General features: G+C 46.2%; 1 protein-coding gene across 1 annotated transcript in view; it reads left to right on the top strand.

The window, feature by feature from the left end:
- Nucleotides 1–416: 416 nt before the first annotated feature.
- The window catches only part of GNAL (G protein subunit alpha L), a 140444-nt gene continuing 117258 nt past the window's right edge, over nucleotides 417–23602 (top strand). The window contains exon 1 of the mRNA XM_032399028.1: nucleotides 417–1083. Within this exon, the coding sequence (XP_032254919.1) occupies nucleotides 705–1083 (379 nt within the window). The 5' untranslated portion in view covers nucleotides 417–704. The remainder of the gene's footprint in view (nucleotides 1084–23602) is intronic.

The following is a 23602-nucleotide window of genomic DNA, read 5'->3' as shown; positions in this document are numbered from 1 at the left end:
CGGTGATCTCTGCAGGTAATACATCCGGCAATTCAAGATCTGAAAGCTAGCATCTCTATCCCTTTGTCAGGCTTCCCGCTCTTATTTACCACTGTCCCAGATCGAAGCCACGGTGGTTTTCTAAGTGCTGCAATGGCAGCTCTGGGTGGTGACGGCACCACCACTGCCACTGCGGCACTGTCCGCAGCTGCACGCCGGGCTCAGGCAACCGTATTTACGGTATGGAAGACTCGAACGCGAGGCGGTGCCTACGGTCTTGGGGGCCGGGCCAGGCGGCTATCTATATTTACCGTAACCAGAGTGGAGACGGCGGTGGTATTTACAATGGAACCACCAAGGCTTCAGTATTTACGGTAACGAGGGCCGGCCCTGGCGGCGGTATTTACGGTAACGAGGTGCCGGTCCCGCCGGCGGTTTTTACGGTAACGGGGGCCGGGCTCGCGGAGGCCCGTCGGCGCGGCCCGCTCGCCGCGTTATCAGGTGATCTCCAGCCCAGGCGGCCGCCACCCCCTGCACCCAGCGGAAAATGCAAAATGGCCCTCCGGGACAGTGAGGGGCCGTGGCCCCCGGCCCGGGCCCTCCGCACCCCCAGCCCGCAGCCTGTGGGCGGCAGCGCCGCGCCGGGTCCGGGTGCAGCCCCCTCCCGCCCCTCCGCCGGGGCCCCAGCCTGAGCCCCGCGCCCCCCCCCGCATCCCCGCGTCCACATGGGTCTGTGCTACAGTCTGCGGCCGCTGCTCTTCGGGGATCCGGAGGACGTCCCCCGCGCCGCCTCGGAAGAGCCTGCGGAAGACGCTCAGCCCGGCCCGGCCCCGGCCCCGACCCCCGCCCGAGCCCCGGCGGCGGTGGGGGGAGACGCGGCCCCGACCCCGCTCCCTCGGGGCGCCGATGGGAGCCCGGCGTGCACGCGGCCCAAAGCCGCCCCGAAGAAGGAGCGGCGGCGGCGTCCGGAGCAGCTGCGAGCCGAGGAGGGCGAGGCGGAGCGCGAGGCGGAGCGCGAGGCGAAGAAGGTCAGCAGGAGCATCGACCGCATGCTCCGCGAGCAGAAGCGCGACCTGCAGCAGACGCACCGGCTCCTGCTGCTGGGTAGGTGCCGTCGGCGCGCGCCCCGCCCCGGGCGCAGGGCCCCTCTCGTTCCGCACCGGGTGGGCTACGGTCGCAGAAGTGTGCGGGGAGGTGGGGCAGGCTAAAATCGTCGCTACGTTGATTTGCACACGGAAATTATTTACTTTCGTGATTTGGCCGAGAACACATTACCGGGTGATTTTGCTGCTTTCCACACCTTGTGATTTTGGCCAATTGCCTATTTATTACTAATTAATGAGCTTCTCTGGGAATTTTCCCCCCTCGATTACTTCCCCAGTCTGCAATCCACAGGGATGGCTAACGCGAGCATCTCATTTCCTGCAACGGTGTAGTCATTCTGCACTTTGTTTTAGGAGCACAAATGGCAGGAGACTGTAAGATCTTTTAGCGTGACCGCAAAGCTTTCCTTCCAATCACAGAATTAGGGCAGAGTTGTCGGTAGGTGTGGCTTGTTCCTTTTGGAGAAGTGACTTCAACCGCTGAGGATATAGCACTTCTATTTCATTGAGTAATTTCAACCCCAGTGCTCCCAGAACGTTTGCTTCTCTTTCAGAACCAGAAGCAGAATAGCGTGGCAGGCTCCCCAAGAGCTGCGCATGGTGCTAACGGCCTGCAAGAAAGTGGGCACCAAGTCACCAGCGTTTCAAAGGGAACAAACTACTACATGGTTTGCTAGGATTTTTCTCAGAGCTTTAGCTGTAGCAAGCATAGCAGTGCTTCTCCAAGTTAGCACCCAAAAAGCATTTTCTGTGCACTCTACTGTAGAATAAAAAAAAAAAATCATGAATTCCTGATGCTGCTTGTTGCCTTTTAAATTTTAAGGCAAACAACAAAAACAACAAACATTTAATATGTGGGCTTTGACCCAAATTTTGTGAGATATTAGGAAAAATAACTGTTTACCTCTGTGCTCTGCTATGCATAGGAAAGGAACCCATTCCATGACTTGAGTAAGATACCTGGTTATAAATGAAGGTGGCTTTTATTTATCATTTAGAGAGCCAAATAAGTCTTCAGTTTGAAAGAGCTCACTTACTGCAAGAATGAAAAATTAAAACAACACAAACCTAGCTGCTGAATTCTAAGATAAAGGGAAATTTGGGGGGAGAAACAAAGAAGAAAAAAAAATAATAATAAGCAAGCAGTTTACCTGAAAAGGGAAAAGGACCAGATCAGAAACAGTTTTCATCTACAGTACTAACTTCTACACTATGACAGAGCAATGTTTCCAGAGGTCTGAAAATACAGAAGTGTAATCTTAGAATTTCATACCTCATTAAACCATTGCTTGTGTCTAAGATCTTCAGAAATGCAAGTGCTCAAAGTATGCTCCTACCCACTTATTTTTCTGGAAAGAAACTAATTTGAAATTACTCAAGCCAAAAACTTTAAGTGCCTCAGATTAAAATAACTCAAAAAGGAGAGGATTGTGGTCTCAAGAAGTAAAAGAAGAATAAAATAAATAAGGTCTAGAGTTGTAGCGATGTAATGTTTTAATGTGATTGTGCAGTTGAACAGAATTTTTTTTTAAATAAAAGGATACCTGAAGCAGAACATGCTTGATATATGTAAAAATTAATAAGCTTATGATTCTTTGAAAAGGAACTGAGAGATAATATCTAAAGAAGGGAATGGTGCGGTCCAAGAGCCAACTTCTGGTACATATGTTGAATGACTACCCTCTTTAAAGACATTATCTTATAGCCTAATATAGCTTGTATATTAACATCATATTGGAAATGACATTGACTCAGATCTTTGGGGGTAAAGTACATTGTATCTTTCACCTGATGATGTCAACGTGAAAGTACATGCTGTTGTGTCAGGATCACATTGCTTATCAGATTTTGTATAGATTTGAATTAAACTGAGAGCGGTTCTTGGTTTTGTTAGGATTGAGAGTGGATTTAGCTGGAAATCTTTGAATCAAAAGCACGATTTACTGACCATTCATGTCCTCAAATGTTTGCTTCTGCTGCCATTATATTGAGTAGGCATTTATCTTGCTCACTGACCCCATTCACTTACTTATTCTAGAATGTGCATTGGAGAACTCACAGGCTCAGGAAGGACGCATGCACTTTAGGGCCCTTCCATACTCCATGCCCACTAGTCTGAGGTTGTCCCATCTTCCATGATGATATCTCCTCCAGGAGACATGCCCAGGCCTCCTGTGGGAATAAATGTGTAACTCCCTCGTGTCCGTATTGAATTCTATTTGCACCTCTTGTTTGGCACTTTGTTACAGCCCACATGCTTCATGGGTGCTTTGATGCATGCTAACACCCCTATGGTCCATCCTGATGACCTGAGCTTTGTTTCCTGCACAGGACTTAGTACCCCACATGGTGCTGGGAACACAAGAGTCTGGGAGCCACTGTGGCCATGAGGGCCTGACAGCAAGACTGATGTGGTTCTGTTTTAACTCTTAGATGGAGCATTCTTTCAGGCATGGGGTGGCTGGGTTTTAAGGGGGAACAGAGGTGGGGTGCAGATGAGATGGAAGTTCCAGTTAAAAGGCCGCAGATCCTGAAGGGATCCTAGAGTCAGAAGTAGAACTGTGTAGTAGGAGTGGGGAGGGAATGGTCTCAGAGAAGTGGTCAGATGACAAGTGTGTAGGGTGGGCCACAGGGAAGAATTCTCAGACAACTCTCCTCTCCAGAGCCTGAGCTCTATATTAGTGGGCTTGACCTGCCATCACAAGGTGCCACACACCGAGCAGTGGGAAGAACAGCCATTTTTTTCTCATGGTTCTGGAGGCTGGCAGTTCAAGGTTGAGGTCCAGCAGAACTGGTTTCCCTTAGACCTCCTTTCCTGGCCTGCAGATGACCGCCTTCTTGCCGTGTCCTCACACGGCCTTTCCTCTGTAGGCCTGTGCACAAGGGAGGAGGGAAAAATCAGATTAGGAACCCAGCCTTATGACCTCATTTAACCTGAACAGCCCCCTTAAAGGCCCTGTCTCCAAATACAGTCACTTTGGGGGTTAGGGTTTCAACTTACGAATGGGGGGCAGCAGGGTACAATTCAGAAGGAGGTTTCAGAGGGAGAGCACGTGCCCTGTCTAAACGTGTCCTAGCTTCAACACATTGTTGCCCTGTGAGAATGCAAGCCCAGTGTCGCCAGGTCTTCTGAATTTCCATAACAGGATGGAAATGCCCATTTTCATCTGACACCTACTTATTTTTAAGCGTCGGCTCAAATTAATAAAACAGTCTGTGTGCCTGATGCAGTCCACAGGCCACCAGTTCTTACCTCTGATCTCCATCCCAAGCAATACAGACCTCTGGGCGTCAGGTGCAGCAGCCTGGGGTCTACACCCAGTAAAAGTACAGTCGACAAAACTGGGTGTAGGATCAAAATATTTCATCCATCCAAACACCCGTAGCAAGCAAAGCTACATTCACCATTCTTTGAGTGAATCTGTCTACCACTGAGCTCCCGGACTTGTAATATAGCGGATGTCCTTGATTTTTTCCTTCCACATCTTTTGTTGACTATGATGTGAATTCCCTGTTCACCACATTCCTATTGGGGAAGAGCCGTCAGGTACCACCCAACTGTTCATTTGCTACTATTCTTTTTCCAGATTATTATTCAATTTTAAAATTCTCCATTGTGGGTAGAATTTATGTTTTTTACTTTATTCAACTATTTCCTGTTATTTTTTTGTGTGATTGCTATTTCCCTGCCAGGAAAACGTCTCTCTAGAGGGAAGCAATCTCTTTGGGACATGTGCCGCTTTTCCTCTGCATTTGGCCATTAGTATAAACCAGAATGACCTCAGTCTGGGTCCGCAGTTGCTGCAAGAGGAAGTGCTTGGTGCAGTGACAAACGCATGGAATATTCTTTGCTGTGGGGTTTTGATCACTTGTTTTTTCAAATAAATGCCATTTCTTCTTAATCCGTGGTAAAGCATGCAGCGGCCAAGAGGGCAGTTTGTGAGTTGTCCGGTACACTCAGGCTGAGAGGACACCCGGGGCACATCCCCATCGAGTCGCTGCCCTCCTTTTGCCCCAGCCTCCTGTGGCACCGTGGCTTTTAAGTCAGTGGAAATCCCAGATGCTCCGCTGTGCCTTCACTTTCCCAAAGGCACAACAGCATCACACTTCCTTACGTACGTACACGAAGGGGATGCCGTGCGATTGTGGCATTTTAGTCACAACTTCTGTGTCCTTTTATTGTATAATCTGTTAACCACAATTGTATAGGCGCGATGTGGCCCGTTTGTTTATGTGAAGCCAGATGCCATCCCCAGAATTCAAGCTGTTCTGTGACCTGTCCAAACACCGGCAGGTCCGAGCACTCAGTCAAAGCTGCTCTCTTGCCTCGGGTCTTAGCTCTAGCTGTGATAATGCCACAGGCCGCGTGGCTCGGGCCGCAGGGATTGATTTCCTCACACCTCACAGAGGCTGGGGAGGCCAGGACCGGGGTCCGGCAGGGTTCGGTGCCGGTTGGAGGCTCTCTTGCTGGCGTGCAGATGGCCAGCTTCTCGTGGGTCCTCGTAGCAGGAGAGGGCGCGGTCTCCCTCTTCTTACCAGGACACCAACCCTATTGGACTAGGGCTCCACCTTTATGGCCTCATTTAACCTTAATTACCTCCTAAAGACCGTATCTCCAAATAGTCACACTGGCGATCATGGCTTCAACATATGACTTTTGAGGGGACACAGTTCAGTCCATAACAACTTCATGTTCATGCGGATGATTAGTCCTGGCCCTGAAAAGGACTCAAACTGAATGTCATCTACTGTGGTTAAGGGTGTCTGTGGAATATATAACTATTTTTTATGAATACTCTCAAAACTTGGGGATATACTTATGATCCACAAAGAGATGCAGGGTGCTGAAGAACAAGGCACTGGAGTCAGACTTTGTCTGAAATGCCAGCATATCCAGTTACCAGCTTTGTGACCTGAGCTTAGGGCTTCAGTTTCCATATCAATAATAATCCTGATGCCACATGGTAACTGAGAGGATTCAGTGAAATTAATTGAAAAAGTTGTATATAAACTTACTTGGCGTAGAGCTTAGCACATGATAAACACTCCATAAATTGGCACAGTCTCTGAATTCTGTATTCAGCTGAACCACTTCTCTCCGTGATACCCACACTCAACGTTGTAAACTAAACGGTCACATGAGATCACACAACCTAAAACAGTTAACCACATTCCAGGCTCACCCAGCCTCTCTGGGATGGAGCCAGGATCCAAACCTAGGCGGTCTGGCCTCAATCCACCAAACTGGCACATGGCCAGTTAGAGACAGTCACAATGGTCCAGTCTCGAGATGTGAAGAGGTGAACGCAGGCCGACATAGTAATGACAAAGAAGAAGGACCAGGAAGGATCGGGACGGAGGCAAATGGAATCCACTGAATCTGGTGACCGAGGAGATGGCGGAAAGGAGGAGTGGGACAGGAGTCTCCGTGAACTCTTAGTTTTCCCTCTTAGGAAAATGGCAATGACATGCCCCAACATAAAGGATTTAAGAGGAAGAGGCAGGTGGAGTGGAAGGAGAACAATGAGCTCCCCTTTGGTTGTGTTGAACGAGAGCCACCATGAGAAGCCAGTGGGCATCGTTGGGGAAGCAGATGGGCTTTACCAAGGGCCTGGAACCCATGGGGGCCTACTGAGCTGGAGATAGACACACAGGAGTAACCCACCGGCGACGGGTCCTGAGGGGGCGGGCGGCCACCCTGGGAGAATGTGCGCAGTAAGAAGAGAAGAGGGCCCAAGACAGAAGAACACAGAGCTCCCATCTTTCAGAAGAGTGTTGCAGAAGGAAAGGTATAAAGAATAACAAAGACCGTTGGGAGAAGCCAAGAAAGAAGGAGTTTCAGGAAGAAGGGAGCAGCTAGGAGTTTCAGGGGGGAGTTCAAGGATAAGGACTGAAAAGGAATCCACTGTGTTTGCCCATTTATGCAAAGGTGGTACGGAGGCTGAAGACCACAGGACTTGGGAGTGGTGGAGCTGTTATAGAGCCCCTTGGGGCGGGGGGGGCAAAACAGCGGTGACCACAGCTTTCAAAGTGGGCCTTAAGGAAACAGTTCGGAAGGATCCAAATGAAACCACAGAAAGTGTACAGGCGGTTGCCTCCTGCAGGTGAAGAGAAAGAAGACAGGAGAGGAATTATCAGATCTTTCCATTCGCAAGCGCTCCTGGCTGGCTTGGCGCTGGCCCTGAGACTGCCGTCTGGCACTCAGGTACGTGAGCCAGCCTCCCTCCCTCCACCACCCATAACTGTGCTCTTGACACTGTCAGACGCATTTGCAGTTTAGACTGAAATTCTTCAGCAGCAAGCACATTGTTCAGTTGAGTTGAGACCAAGAGATCTAGCAAATTCTCCAGCTAATTCAGTCTATGAAAAGTCTCCAAGCATAAGCATTTTCAAAGGTAAGACAAATCTACTAAGACCTAAAATCCGCTCATGACCTTGAAAGATAACCAGGAGACTATCAAAACCCCACGACATAAATAAAGCAATCGGAATAGGGGCGCCTGGTGGCTCAGTCGTTGAGCGTCTGCCTTCGGCTCAGGTCATGATCCCGGGGTCCTGGGATCGAGCCCCGCATCAGGCTCCCTGCTCGGCGGGGAGCCCGCTTCTCCCTCTCCCACTCCCCCTGCTTGTGTTCCCTCTCTCGCTGTGTCTCTCTCTGTTAAATAAATAAATAAAATCTTTAAAAAAAAAAAAAAAAAAGCAATCGGAATAAACAAAGAACCCTGAGTGATTGTTCCTTACCCCACAGCACCCAGAATAATTTACTTCATGTCTAAATGTATTAATACTTAGCTATTTTGTCTAGTTGGTTTCAAACTGAAACAAACTCTTTAACTGAAAAAGAGAGGAGAATCAGACCATGAGCTGAAGCAGTGACTCTAATTGTGTTTAGGGATCTGGTGAAAACTGCCCCCTAGTGTTTTAAAATCCACTTACTAAAGAAGAATAGGCAGAGCACAGAGGAATTTTAAGGCAGTAAAAGTACTCTGTATGATACTGTAACGGTAGGTACACTTCCTTATCCATTTGTCCAATCCCATGGACTATACAACACCAAGGGTAAGCCCTAATATAAACTACGGACTTCGGGGGACAAAGATGTATCAGTGTTGGGTCATCAACTGTAACAAACATATGGCTCTGTTCGTATAGAGTGCGGGATGTTGGTAGAGGGGTAGGCTGCAGGAAGGCGGGGGAATATGGGAAATCTCTGTACTCTCCAATCACCTTTGCTGTGAATCTAAAACTGTTCTAAAAAATTAAATCTTCGGACGCCTGGGTGGCTCAGCTGGTTAAGCATCTGCCTTTGGCTCAGGTCATGATCCCAGGGTCCTGGGATCGAGTCCAGTATCGGGCTCCCTGCTCAGCAGGGACCCTGCTTCTCCCTGTGCCCCTTACCCCTGCTGTGTGCTCTCTCTGACAAATAAATAAATAAAATCTTTAAAAATAAATAAATATAATTAATTAATTAATTAATTTTTTAAATTCCCTTGAATAGAAAAAGAGAAAGATTCTTATCCCTGAATTAGGATCCCAAGACGAAGAGCTCAGGGCCATGAGCATCAGACTCTCCTCTTAAAAAGTCCAAAATGTTGACCAAAGCAGGAAAGATCATGTCCCATTATTGAAAGCTGTGGTTTATGAATAAAAAAGCACCACTTGAATACATTTCCATCTGCAGTACCAGGGGGTAAATTTTCCCCTCCCAAGAAGGATTTTAGACTCACACGGCCACCCAGCCCCTCCCCATGCTGGGGAGCAGCACACAGTGCCCTGTCCCTCCAGGCTGCCCCTCCATCTGTTCTGTAGGGCTGCCTGATCTCCGTGTCTTGGTCAGAAGCACGCACCGCATCGTTACACTGCTGCCGTCGAAAGGGGTCATACCTGATGGCACGGAAGAGAGACAGGATGTTCCTCCGCCCGCCCCCCATCAACCCTTCACTTGCCATTCTCGGAGCAGAGAAGACGCAGGCTGTCAGAAGGCAAATGTGAGCCAGGGCATGGCTGCTGACTGATAGAGGAAGTGGGAAAACATCCCACCAGGTCAGCTCCTCTTTAATCCTAACAGAAGAAACCCAGCGAAGGCCTGCATCCCTATGCCTTGGATTGCCATTGATTCAGTGTATTTTTTCTGCAACTGAAAAGCGAGTTTTCTTTCCCAGGAAGTGAAACACGACCTAGGAGTCTCCCAGGAAAAACTCAGGCAGAGGATATTGGCGTAAGAGGAAAACAAGGAGCAATTCTATCCATACCCTGAGCTACAAGGGTAGCTTTATTCATTGAATCACTTCTACTGCTCACCAACCACAAACATTTCTTTGAGAGCCTACTATGTGGCAGGCGCTTTTCTGGGTAATACAGAAATTCCAAGGGGTAGAGGACATAGTCTCAGCCCAGGAGAAATCCACACTGTGGTTAAAGGAAAAGGACATAAGCCTACAAAAGAAACAGCAGTGTGAGTGTGCACGTGCTATGGTGAATGGCCACAGCATGGGTTAATAATACAGTTATTAGGGTTCACATAGAAGTCTAACAATATTACAGGATATCCTCCTTTAGGATGTGTTATTCGCAGGAGAGCACAAGGAAGGTAGGAACTTAATTGCTTAGGGGAATGCTGGTGTTTGCACATGAATGCACAATGCTGGATGCATACCCCCTGCAGAAGCATCCTGAAACCTGCCAGGAGGTCACACCTGGCAGCCTGGTTTGCCTATTCATCATAGAGCCACAGAAAGAACCCAGAAGTGCTCACAGCTCCCAGGATGTCACAGAGACCTGGGGTGCTGACCAAATAGGACTGACGGTTTAAGAACATGAAGAAAGTTTGAGTGGCAGGATATAGCAGTGTGGAATGGGAAGGAGATCACTCCTTTTATCTCCAACCATCAAAGTGCTTCAGAAATCAATACTAGAAGCTGCCTTTTATGAATTAAGCCATCATGGGAGACTGACTGTGAAGAGGCATGAAGAAAACAATTAAAAGTTTACCTTGTTTTTTTTTTAAGGAATATATTCATCGTGAAATTCAGGAGCTGTCATTTGACCCTCAAAACCTGTCCACATTAAAGCAATGGACACTCTGTTTATTTACTACTGCTATAAGGACAGCATCAGATTTTTTTTTAAGTTTTGATGAAAGTGGTTTTAAGACATGTGGGGGTGAGGGGAATAGCTTACCCAGGATCCAGGCATCAGCAACTCTTCCCTGCACCGTAGTGGGTAAGGAATTTTTGATGGTATAATTCTAATGAACTGTTGTTTTATAGTTTGAAAGAACATAATTATAAGAATAAATGCCAAGCCACAGTGTGGAACCTTTAACTTAACAGCAGAGAAGCGACCGTGTTTTGTAGGACCTTCTAGGAGAATCAAGAGAGTACAATTTTGCATCTCCATGCATGCTCCCCCTGGGAGGTCAGGCCCTGAATTTCTGATTCTTCTTTCCCCACAGTGGCTTCTCAGTAAGAGGCATCAGGTCGAGTCAGAATCATCAGATGAACTTAGACCCAGATTGTATTTCTTCTTTAGGGGAAAGATAATTCATCAGAGGTAGGCCAGCTACCGAAATCTGCAGACACAAAAGTCACCATTCTGAACGAGCAGAGCAAGACTCGGAAAGGAGATTAGGGCCCACAGGATGGAGCAAGACAGAATGAGAAGGGGAGTGCTGATCCCCGGGAGTGCTCGGGCCTCACCCTACCTGAGCCCCCAAGGGCTGGTCAGCCTCAGAAGCCAATGTAGACAAACCGTAAGCCCACAGTCCCCCCACCCTCCCCGCCCCAGAAGGAAACCTAGGACAAGACCAAAGCCAGCTTGTCCCAGAGGAGTTTAAGTTGCAGATCAATCAGCTGTTGGACGGCAGAGCAAATGGATGTCCATTCAAAAGGATGTCAATGCTGTGTCGTGGGCTATTCATTTGCTAATTCAATCACAGTTAATGACACCAGCTCCATGCCAAGTTCTGCCGGGGGTCAGCATACGAGGTCATCCTCAGGAACTCAGGGCCTCGTGCAGGAGACAAGGGTATTGAGCACCCCTCTGACACAGCCCAGTCCAGCACCCACGCGGAACTGAGGACGGAGGGACAAGGCAGCGCAAAGGAGCTCCCAGGGGGAGGTTACCCAAGTCTCACTTCCGGACACCTTCTCACTAAAGAGTGAAGATACACATGCTGAATGTATTTCTGCTTATAAAGTTAAGGGTTGTTTGGTTTTTTTCCATTTTGAGCGGTTTGTTGGAATACAGAACATTAAGGTTCCTCTCAGAACAAACGAAAAGCAAAAAACAGCATGTTTTTCATAGCTGCATTAAAACTGCATCCGCTGCAGATTTCAAAGTCCAGGTCAGATACACTGTAATTGACTTACGTGACCTTCTTGGAACATGAGGGAGTGTCCTCTTTCTTTGGTTATTACAGGTTTTTGTTGTACAGAGAAATTCGAAGTGCTGAAGAAAGCCGATCAGACGCCGTGGGGGTGGGGGGTGGGCGGGGAGAGCCATCTACTGAATCGCTTTCCTTCCTGGGCCAATAAGGGACAGTTACGTAATTCTTTATCTCTGAAGTTCTTTTAACTGGCACTTTACTGTAGAATGGTTTTTTAATGTAGCAGCGTGCTGAGCATCAACCATTTCTGAGCGCTGCGTAGAACTAAAAAGCAGACAGAGAGGCAATTGGTCTGACACTCCACTGTGCCTAATGGAGAATGTTTATTTAATATTCAGATCCACTTCCCTCTTCGGATCTAATGGCATGTTCTCAGAAGGAACCTCTCCCATTTGGGCTTGGGTACAATAATCAGCTCGTAACAGGGTGCGGGGTTCAGGGTCAATGGTCTCACGCGGGTACAGGTGCGGGAGCTCTGCGGTCACCTGTGGATGGAGGGAGAGGGGTGATCTGGTGTCAGCGAGCCACCAAAGTGGACCCAGAGAGACGCGCTTCCTGCCGCGGCCTAAGGGAGGGCTTTTGTTTCTGCCTCAGCCTCTGCCTTCGCCTAAAACTCCTAAGTGCAAATAGTCCCGGATTCAAATCAAGTGTAGCTGAATGTTCACTTAGGAAAATATATGATGGGTTTCAAAAATCCTGTTACTCAAGCCAAAATGGGAAAAAAAAAAAAAAAAGGAAAAAGCAGCATAGCCGTTCTTCCAAAGAGCCTGACCGCCGCGGATGGCCGTGGGTCCCGCGGCGTATCACAGTGCACAGTGTAGCAGGGGTTACTCTTTTCTTTTTTTTTTTGAACTATATAGGTTTTTACTGTACAAAGAAATTCAATGTGCTAAGGAGAACCCATCAGACACATGGGGGAAGACACTGGAGTTCCACCGGAGCTCTCGGCCTGGCCCTCTGTGCCCTGACCCCCAGTGGGGGCGCAGGACGTAGGCCCAGGGTCTTCGGGCGGAGAGCGGGAGCAGTGAGGAATGCGCTAGGGCCGGCCAGTGACCGAGTGGTGATGACAGGCTCCCCCACGTGAATGTGTCCCTGCTCCCACTAACCCACAGGTGCTGAGGGCAGCGCCCGCTGCCTGGCCTGCTTACTCGCGCCCTCCCCCGTCCCCAGCACCAGCCAGGGGCCCTGCAGTGGGGTCTTCAGGCTCCACTCCTGCATTCTGGCTCTCCTCTTTCTTGATATCAATTTCTTCTTTCGGTTTCTCCTTACAGCAACTTGCTCTTAAATGGGGCATTTCAGTCATTCCTATCAAGTTATTAAATGAGGTAAAGATTAAGTCCATTACCAAAAACGACATTTTATTATGAGAGACTTGTCATTCAATGGGGGGCCAAAAGATGGTACAAGAACATTTGTCATTTTTCTGTAGAGTTTCCAGTCGGATTGGAAATGTCTGGTCTCCCTCCCTGGGCCCTCCGCAGCCAGCGTGGGCTCTGCTCCTCGGTGCTCCCTCTTAAGGGAGGGGAGGATTCAGCAGCACCTGGTCAGGCTCCAAAGGAGCACGGCTGCGGAGTGAACAGACTTTTCCCCGGTTAGTCTTAACTAGCCGCCTTTTAGAGACTCCATCCCCTGTGTCGTCCACTGAGTAGTCTGTTCCCTGCATCTCCCCTGCAACCCCCTCCCCGGGCAGGGGCGACAGAGAGGAGAGCGAAGGACCCCCATCCCAGGTTGCTGGGAGCATCCTCTCTGAAGTTCCCAGCCATGGGAACCGTGGAACCCCGACGGAACACCGCTTCTCCCAAAACACTGGGAGACGCTGATCTGTGGCGGTGCAAGGGCAGGGTCTGATGTGTTCCCCTCCCAGGATCATCTACAACTTACAGGGGACAAAGCGCAAGTTTGATCTAAAGAAACAGCCCAGAATCATGGGATTTTCTAAGGGCACCTGCAGGCCGGCTGCTAAACAGAACCAAAAAAGGAAGTGATGCTAGGATTTTAGCTCCTCCCACCCTTTCCATACCGAGTTCTCTTCCTGGCACCGCCCAGGAGGCACCTCCCCTGTGCTCCATCATTGCTGCCGGCTAAAGGACAACTAATGAGCACAGGGACTGCGGAATGAGTGTGGGGTTGCAATTTTAAATAACTTGGTCAAGAAGCTTTCATTGAGAACATGGGTATGTGCACCAAGGCCTGAAGGGGATAAAAGACGGGACCAGGTAACTATATGGAGAACAGCGTCTCAGGATAGGGAGAGGCAAGTGCAAAGGCCCTGAGGTTTGCATGAACCTTGTGTGTTCAAGGAATAAGCCTGGCCGGTGGCCAACCACTTAGGAACGTATAAGACACTAAAAAGACCTTGGGTTTTTCTCTGGCTATTGGTAATAAATCAAATAGCCAGTGGAGACTTGGGACGGGGTGGTAGCAATGGAGTGAGGAGCAGTGGTCAGTTTCTAGCTAGATTTTGAAGGCAGATTACTGGACGTGGGTGGGAGAGAAGGGGAGGACTCCAGGAGGAGCATTTTCCCTGGGGGAGGGGGGAGGCTACAATTTATTGAGTGTCTCCTGTGCATACTATGTACTTTTAATTCTCAAAACAGAACACTGTGACCAAATATGCTAGGCTGTTTTCTCTGAATTGTGTGATTACCGGGTAAAAGTATCCTCACAGTTTAAACTGAGACACCAGGGCCGCTATTAAGAAGAAAGGGCCTCAGGTATTTGGATGTGTGTGGAGACCAGAATCCAAGGCCTATGGGAGCCTCTAGGAGCCTCGCCGCAAATGGTACTATTTTGCATGTTAGGCTATTCTTAGAGCCTGTAGAGAACCGAACCTGTGAGAAATCACGTACAGCAGGTCGACGGCTTAGCAGTGGTCAAGTTTTCTTGTGAATTTGTGAGCTCGGGGCGGAGGTTGAAATTTTTCTGAAAGAGAAACTTCCACCAGTGGTAATTTCTTGTATCAGCCCTAGCAAACTCATACACCAGAGGTTTGCCTTTTCCAGGATGTCACATAGTCAGAATCCTACATTATGTAGTCTTTTCAGATTGGCTTCTTCCACTTAGCAACACGCATTTAAGGTTCTTCCTTGCCTTTTCATGGCTTGATAGCTCGTTGCTATCAGTGTTTGGATGTATCGTTATCCATGCACCTACTGAAGGACATAATGGCTTCATGCTGTGGTATGACAACCAGGACTTAGACAAGAACGTTACAGGTCAGCCAGGAAGCGTTCTTCACTTCCTTTCAGCAAAGAACATCTAGTTACTTAATTTCTTATCTGTAAAATAGGATCATGCTCCTGGCAGGATTTCTTCCACCATGTACAGGGAGGTAGAGGTCAGTGGTGCGGTGGGGCAGGGATGCTGAGTGTGGTCTGGAATTGCCAAGCTGGTAGGGTTTGTAGAACAGGCTGAAGGCCAGAAGCAAGCTGTGCAGAAGGAGGAACCCAGCAGACCTCGTGGGAATTCCTTGGCTACCGACAGACTGTGGCCAGCCTCAGAGAGACCCCTGTGCAGGGCTGAGGCTGAGTGCTGGAAGGAAATGTCTTCAGAGCACAGGTGCAAAGTGCTTGTTCTCCAGAACATAAAAAGGAATCCTACAGACTGACATAAAAAGATGCCCGATTAAAATGGGCAAAAGACTTGAAGCAGACATTTCACAAAAGAGGATGCATGAAGAGCCAGTAAGCTGCCAACATCACTGGTCATCAAGGAAATGCAAATTAAAATCACAGATAGCAATTCACACGCACTAAAATGTCTTAAAATCCAGCAATACCAAATGTTGACCAGGATGTAGAATAGGGTTCAGCAAACTTTCTCTCTAAGGGACAGATGGTAAATATGTTATGTTTTGCAGGCCACAGGATCTCTGTGGCAGCTACTCAGTGCTGCATCGTACCACACAGAAACACATGAATGTGGTTATGTTCCAATAAAACTTTATTTACAGACACTTAAATTTGAATTTCATAGAGTTTTTAAGTGTCATGAAATATTATTTTTCTTTTGATTTTTTTTCCCCAACCATTTAAATTCCTCCTAGCTCATGGATTATATACCAACAGGTGGCAAACCGAAGTTTGCTAAGCCTTGATCTAGAACCTAAAATCTCACTCTTTGTTGGTGGTACAAGTAAAATTGTACTGTTACTTTAAAGAATTAATGGGTAGTTTTTTGAGAAGTTAAACATATACCTATCCCAAGACTCAATAATACCACTCCTAGGAATTTACCCAAAAAAAATGAAAGCATGTGTTTACATACAGATTTGTACAGAATGTTTATATCAACCTTATTCAAGATGGCCAAAAACAGGGGCATCTGGGCAGCTCAGTCAGTTCAGCATCTGACTCTTGATCTCAGCTCAGGTCTTATCTCAGGGTTGTGAATTCAAACCCTACATTGGACTCCACACTGGGCATGGAACCTATCTAAAAAGGAAAAGAAAAAACAAAGATAGCCAAAAATGGGAAACAACTCAAATTTTCATCAACAGGAGAATGAATAAACAAATTACGTACATTCATGCAATGAAATATTCAAAAAAAAATAAACTACTAATAGAATACATAACAACATGGATGAATTTTTTGAATATTATGATGCCTGGGTGGCTCAGTCAGTTAAGCATCTGTCTTCGGCTCAGATCATGATCCCAAGATCCTGGGATCAAGTCCTGCATCGGGCTCCTTCCTTGGCAGGGAGCCTGCTTCTCCCTCGGCCTCTCACTCCCCCCTGCTTGTGCTCTGTCTCTCTCTCTCTCTCTCCCCCTCTCTTTGACAAATAAATAAATAAAATCTTTTTAAATAAATAAAAAAATATTATGTACATATACAAAAGAGTGTGTACTGAAATAAAAGAGTATCTACTTATGACTATTTATACATAATTCAATAACAGGTAAAACCAATCTATGATGATAGAAATCAGAATAGTACTTTCGGGGCCAGATTTCTGGAAAGGGTCATGAGACACCTTTCTGGGGTCATGGAAATATTCTGTATCTCAATTGGAGTGGAAACTATACACGTGTAAACGTGTGTCAAAACTTATCAAACTATACACTTAAGATCTATGTATTTTACTGTAATCTTTTTTTTTTTTAATGAAGCCCTTAAAAGTAGTGCCTGGAGGGCGCCTGGGTGGCTCAGTTGGTTAAGCGACTGCCTTCAGCTCAGGTCATGATCCTGGAGTCCCAGGATCGAGTCCCGCATCCGGCTCCCTGCTCAGCAGGGAGTCTGCTTCTCCCTCTGACCCTCTTCCCTCTCGTGCTCTCTGTCTCTCATTCTTTCTCAAATAAATAAAATTAAATTTAAAAAATTTACAAAAATTAAAAAAAAAAAAGTAGTGCCTGGAATGTACATAGTAAAAGGCTAGTAAATGTTTGCTATTTTAAAAAGGATTTTTTAAAAGGATAGATACGTTACAATTCAACAAGGACGATTCTAATTATGTAATGAGATAACAAATTATGGCTTGCTACATCATACCTAAATTTAATATGTTTCATACAGAAAGAAGATAATTACCGTTTGTTGGAATGTGTTCTAATAATCCCAAAGATTCAACACCAAACTCTGAAGTGGGCCTTCGGTATGGGGGAGGGGCAAGGGTGGTGTCGCTACTCTCTTGTCATGTAGTCCGGATTGGAAGAGGAGTTTTGTGTCCAGACTGACTGCCTCTTTGAACACTTACTGAGCTACATAATGGACACTGACTGAGCTCCTACATAATGGCAGGCATCCTGGGACCATGAACTACTTTATTATTGGACCGTCTACGGGGCTTTTCTCCTTTTATGTTCTCTTCCCCTCTGTCTTCTCTCTACACCAGGACCCCAAATTGAAGTTATAAACCTGAAACTCAAAGGCAGAAAGCCTGATAAGCCATTCATCGGGCCAACTGTGTAGAGAAATTGCACATGGCTTGTTTTAATCCAGACTCTATCATAAACGATAGGACTCCAGCTCAAGCTCATGTAAATTTGAGGCAGACACATAGCGTGTGAACAGGAAGTCTGGGGATCCCAACGGCCAGTGCCATCCACGCCCCGTCCCTTCCAGGTCTCAGTTCTGTCATGTTCTGTCTGCTATTTCAGATACACAGCCAGTGACCTGCCATCACAGAGTCTCAAGAACCCACGGGAAAGAGGCCTCACAATTCTGGGCTGAACGGCTCAAATGAGAGTTTAAAAATTTTCTAACTGGCATTTGTTCTTGTCCCAAACCTCAGGGTTGCTTTTTTTTAAAAAACCTAAGTCTAGTTAACATACAATATTATACTAGTCGCACGTGTACAACAGAGTGATTCAACATTACATGCATTATGAAATGACCACCACACTAAGTCTAGTTACCATCTGTCACCATACTAAGTTGCTTTTTAAGATAAATTCACTTAATATTTTCTAAAATTTTTCTGACCTTAGTTTCAGAAATAGTTAATCTTTGATAAGAGACCTATCAATTTCTTCATATTTTTATTTCCTTACGGTGATGAAATGAACAGAAACATAGTTATTTGCTACATCACTGTAAGGAAAGAAAAATGTTCCTGGATCCCTATCTTAGACAGTGACTTTTATAATACCAATCAATATTGCGAGCTAAAAACACTTATGCATTTTGAAGGCAAATTGTTTCCTTGGGAGCCTACTGATGAAGGACTGCTTCCTCTCTGGGGAGAAATCTTAAGGCATCACTTAAGGTTCTGAGAGTTTAAACACATTGGTGTGGGTGGACCATTTAGCAGATGAAGTCTCATTGAGAAACGTCAGAACCATTGGGAGGGAAAGATCTCTGGTATCATATTTTTGATTTGTTATTTGGTCTTTGTATTTGTATAAGTTGATATTTGGCAGCAGACAAGATATGTAAGTCATTTTTCTAAAACCGTGGGAATGACATTCAGAATATGATGTTTGTGGGATCGAAGGTTCATAGACCCATTGGCCGTCTCATTATCTAACTCCCAGACATGGGACATTTTTTTCCTGAGAAGTTAGAAAGAAAACAAGCTTCCCTGCCCAAAGTCGGGTTGTTTTAAGGCTCCTCATGACCCAACTGCTTTGCTTACCACTCCCCACCCCTGCCTCTGCCTGTGTGTGTGTGTGTGTGTGTGTGTGTGTGTGTGTGTGTGTGTGTGAAATACCACCAGTAACTGCCATTTCAGGAGTACTACAGCTGACTCTCTCTGTCCCTCTTTTTGGTACCTCTCCACAATTGCAGTTTCCACCCTGGAAAACTGCTCCTTTTTTTTTTTTTTTCAAATCACTTACATGAACTCCATTTTATCCTTCACATCTGAGCTCAATGATCACTTCCTCTTCAGAGAGGCCATCCTTGCTGCCCATTTTATTCTTCCCCAGGGTAACTGTCTCTTTTCTTCACAGAACTTACTGCATTTCGCAATTATATTTTCATTAATGCGTTTGCTTAATGTCTAACGCCCAAAAGCTCCTAGGACCAGGGACCTCATCCTTCTTGTCTCCTACTCGGTCTCCAGTGTCCTTCATGATGACTGCAGGAATGGTTTTCAATAAATAAATGAATGTCAGAAGACGACCAGAATGGTAATAAGCAAGGAGGATCCTCAGCACCAAGTGTAAATGCCTGTGGGCGCCCATCCTTTCTTCTTGTGCCCCAGCAGGTGGGTGCTATGGGGCACAATGCTGTAAGATCAGGAGTACAGAGTTAAGATGGCAAACTTTGTTTTAAGGTTACTTTGTTCTAGTATTTTTTGAGGCATAATTGACCTGTAACATATTAGTTTCAGGCTTACAACATAATGATTCAACATTTGTATATATTGCAAAATGATCACCACAATGAATTTAGTTAACATCTGTCACCACACATAGTTACAAAAAAAATTGTTTTTCTTGTGATGAGGACTTTTAAGATCTACTCTCTTAGCAACTTTCAAATATATAATGCAGTATTATTAACTATAGTCACCACACTATATATTACATCCCCAGGACCTACTTATTTTATAGTGGGGAGCCAAAAGGTGCAAACTCCCCCATTTCTCATGAACCACTTCCCCCTTTCATCCGCAGTGTGAACCCGCCAGACTGGACCTCTTTGTGCCCCCTGCTTGCTGGCTCCTCAGCTTTACCCTGTCCCTTGCCCGTGGAATCCCTTCCCCACACCCTTCAATGGTTAGATCCTCTCCATATTTCAAAGGCCATCTCAAGTGTCACCTCCTCTTTGAAACCCGCCCTGATCCCTTCTGTTGGAAGTCTCTGTTCATTTTATATGCACTTCCCTTATAACACCTTTTACCTTATATTGTAGATATTTATAAACATAGCTTAAATCTGTTATCAGATTCTATATTCAATTGGAGCCATGTCCATTCTGGTTCATTTCTGTGGCCACTATATAATCTGGAAGAATCTGGCACAAAATAAATCAGAAATAACCATTGACAAAACAGAAATGAGGGGGCGCCTGGGTGGCTCAGTCGTTAAGCGTCTGCCTTCGACTCAGGTCATGATCCCAGGGTCCTGGAATCGAGCCCCACATCGGACTCCCTGCTCAGCGGGAAGCCTGCTTCTCCCTCTCCCACTCCCCCTGCTTGTGTTCCCTCTCTCACTGTGTCTCTCTCTGTCAAATAAATAAATAAAATCTTTCAAAAGAAAAAACAGAAATGAGAACATGGACATCCCACTATGCATTTTAATTTCAATCCAGAAAGACTGTCGTCTTTTTTTTCTTAATTGAAATATAATTTTCTTTTTCTTTTGTAATTGAAATATAATTCCCATACCATGAAATTCATTGTTTTTAAAATTGTGCAAGTCAGTGGCTTTTCGTGTATTCACGAAGTTGTGGCATCATCACTACTGTCTAGTTCCAGAACATGTTCACCCTCCCCCAAAAGAAATCCCCTACCTATTTTCCACCCCCTCCCAGCCCCTGGCAACTACTAGTCCAGTTTTTGTCTTTATGGAATGGTCTATTTGGGGCATGTCACATAAATAATTATACAAACATGATCTCATCAATGTGTAACATTTATCTGGACTTTATTTCTTTTCATGGCCTAATAATAGTCCACCGCATGGATGTGCCACATTATTTGTCCATTCACTCAGGTGATGGGTATTTGGGTTATTTCCACTTATTAGCCCTTATGAAGAATGCTAGCATGAACATTCACTGTGCAAGTTATGGGTACACGTATGTTTTCATTTCTTTCTTTCTTTTTTTTTTTTTAAAGATTTTACTTATTTTTCAACAGAGAAAGAGAGACAGCGAGAGAGGGAACACAAGCAGGGGGAGTGGGAGAGGGAGAAGCAGGCCTCCCGCCGAGCAGGGAGTCCGATGTGGGACTCGATCCCAGGACCCTGGGATCATGACCTGAGCCGAAGGCAGACGCTTAATGACTGAGCCACCCAGGCACCCTGTTTTCATCTCTGTTAGGTAAATATCTAGGAGCAGAATTGCTGGGTCATATGGTAATTCTGTCTAACTTCTTGACAAAGTGTAAAACAGTTTCCAAAGCAGCTGAATCATTTTACATTCCCACCAGCAATAGGTACAGGTTCCAATTTTTCCACATCCTCAACACTTGTTATTGTCTGTTTTTCTGATTTTGCCATCCTCGTGGGTGTGAAATTGTTTTCACTGCGGTTGTGATTATTATTTTCCTAATGACTAATAGTGTTGAGCATCTTTTCATGTGCTGATTATTTGTGTCTTCTTTTATTTTTTAAGATTTATTTATTTATTTATTTATTTGAGAGAGAGAGGAAGAGCGTGTGCGCGGGGGTAGGAGCAGAGGGAGAGGGACAAGTAGATTCCAGGCTAAGGGTGGAGCCTGCTGCCGGGCTCAATCTCACGACCCTGAGATCATGACCTGAGCCTAAATCAAGAGTCGGACACTCAACCGACTGAGCCACCCAGGCACCACAACAATTTGTGTCTTCTTTAGAGAAATGTCTAAATTCAAATCCTTTATTCATTTTTAATTGGGTTATTTGTCTTCCTACTGTTGCATTATAGTAGTTCCTTAAATATTCTGGTTATGAGAGCCTTTTGTTCTTAACCACATGCAACTCTGCACTTTTTTTTTTTTAAGATTTATTTATTTATCTTAGAAGGGGGAAAGGGGCAGAGGGAGAGAATCTTCAGCAGACTCCACACTGAGCATAGAACTGGTAGGGAGGCTTGATCCCACAATTCTGAGATCATGACCTGAGCTGAAACCAAGACTCCACTGCTCAACTGAGCCACCCAGGAACCTTCCAACTCTGCACTTTTTAAAAAAGATTTATTTATTTATCTTGGAGGGGAGGAACAGGGGGAGAGAAACTTAAGCAGACTCGCACTGAGCAAGGAGCCTGACAGAGAGCTCAATCCCATGACCCTGAGATCATGACCTGAGCTGAAACCAAGAGTCTGCACAACTCTGCACTTTATGTGCTAGCCCACAGGATATCTGCTCAAGAGTGAATAATGTCGATTTTAGCCTCTATTGTTATCATTTTAATTGTGTTGTACATTAGCAATATCAAGAGTCTTAATTTCAAGTTTCTAAATATGGACTTTTACCAACATTGACAAATTTAGGGGAAATAGATGGAATTTTCAAAACAAATTAAGATGTCAATATACTTTGAATCGCTGTTTTTTTATCAATGTCAGTGTTAAGTCAGTAGAACCCAATAACTGATAATGAACACAAGAATTTAACAGCTAACAGCAATAATGTAAGCAGAAGTACGGGGACATTCAGGAAGAGGGGAAACAGCAATATTAGGAAGAGAGAAGGGGAAGAAGGAACGGATAAAGGAGACACTGTGTATTTTTGAAATAGCCGTTTTCTGAGCTTTGATTAACCTGAGAAATAGCAAACAGGGGGAAAAGGAGAACTGAAACTCTGCACCGTCCTTCTGAGAAGGAAAAGGAGGTGGTGCCTGGCAGTCCCGCGGGCATTTGAACGTGTAGAGGTGCTGAAGTTCTGTGCTCACAGGTGGGTTATTCCTGGACCCAGCCGCCAGGTGGTGCTGTCGAACAGGAAAGCGCCGAGAGCCCCGGGAACAGGCTTCTAGCAATCTCCCACCTGTGCCCCAGGGACCCTAGGAGTCAATACTGGTTACTTGGGGTGGCCGCCACCCACGTTGGTGTTCTGTTAGTGGGAAAACTAGCATGTATTAAGCTCCTAGGTATGAAATAGTGAGTATTGGGCGATTTCTTCCATTACCTTGTGTCGAAGGGAAGTTAAAGCAGGCGGTCTGACGCATTGATGCACGCCCTGCCCCGTGGGCTCCCACGCGGCGCCCAAGGATGAGACCTGGAGGGGTGGGGGCGGTGCTTACCTGGACACCCAGCAGCGTTCTGGAATTGGAGTTAAACCAGCAGTAGATCCCATTCCCTCACCTGTATGTTCTCTTTCTTCTCTTCCGGGAATATTTTTTCTGTGCTAAAGAAATCCAAGCACATTGTGTGCACGTGTGATTCTGCATATGCCTGGTCAGGTCACACACCCGTTCATTCTGCAAAACTGCTCCCGTCACCTCTGTGCCGGAGAAAGCACACCACCTGTTCACTGCCACCTGATTCTAGTTTTGTCCTACATGTAATCGGTTCTCCAAATATTAGAATTCTTTTGCGGCCAAACTTTCCCCATCACTGCCCTGCTTCTGACAGCTCGGTGACTTCCACCGTCCTTGGGATAAAGAATAGAATCCTTAACAGAACCCACAGCTCGTCAGTGTGTGAGTCCCTCACTCCTTGAGACACCTGGCATGTCATCAGCACTCAATAAATACTTGCAGAGATCAGTGATAAACTCCACACCAACAAAATCCAACTAAATATCGGGCAGGTGAGAAGGTAAGGAGCTGACAGAGAATTAGCAGTGAAGAAGTGGTTCTTCTTTCTCCCTGACTGATCTGTGCCACACTGTGGGAAGGTTTGCACTGCAAGACTTTTCAAGACGTTCATGCTCCCAACTCACCAGGAAAGACTAAAGCATCGGGGTTGGGGGTGAGGGGTGTCTCATGTTCTTGGACAGACGCAACTGTCTTTCCAGAGGCTCAGCGGTTTCTTGGTGGATTGAGGGGGTAAGCAAGAGCAGTAACCTTTTCTTTATGCAAAAGGATCAAATCACACAGACTGGA

Source organism: Phoca vitulina, unplaced genomic scaffold (assembly GCF_004348235.1).
Source record: "Phoca vitulina isolate PV1807 unplaced genomic scaffold, GSC_HSeal_1.0 scaffold126, whole genome shotgun sequence".
Taxonomy (NCBI): Eukaryota; Metazoa; Chordata; class Mammalia; order Carnivora; family Phocidae; genus Phoca; species Phoca vitulina.
This window is presented reverse-complemented; position numbering and strand designations above follow the sequence as displayed.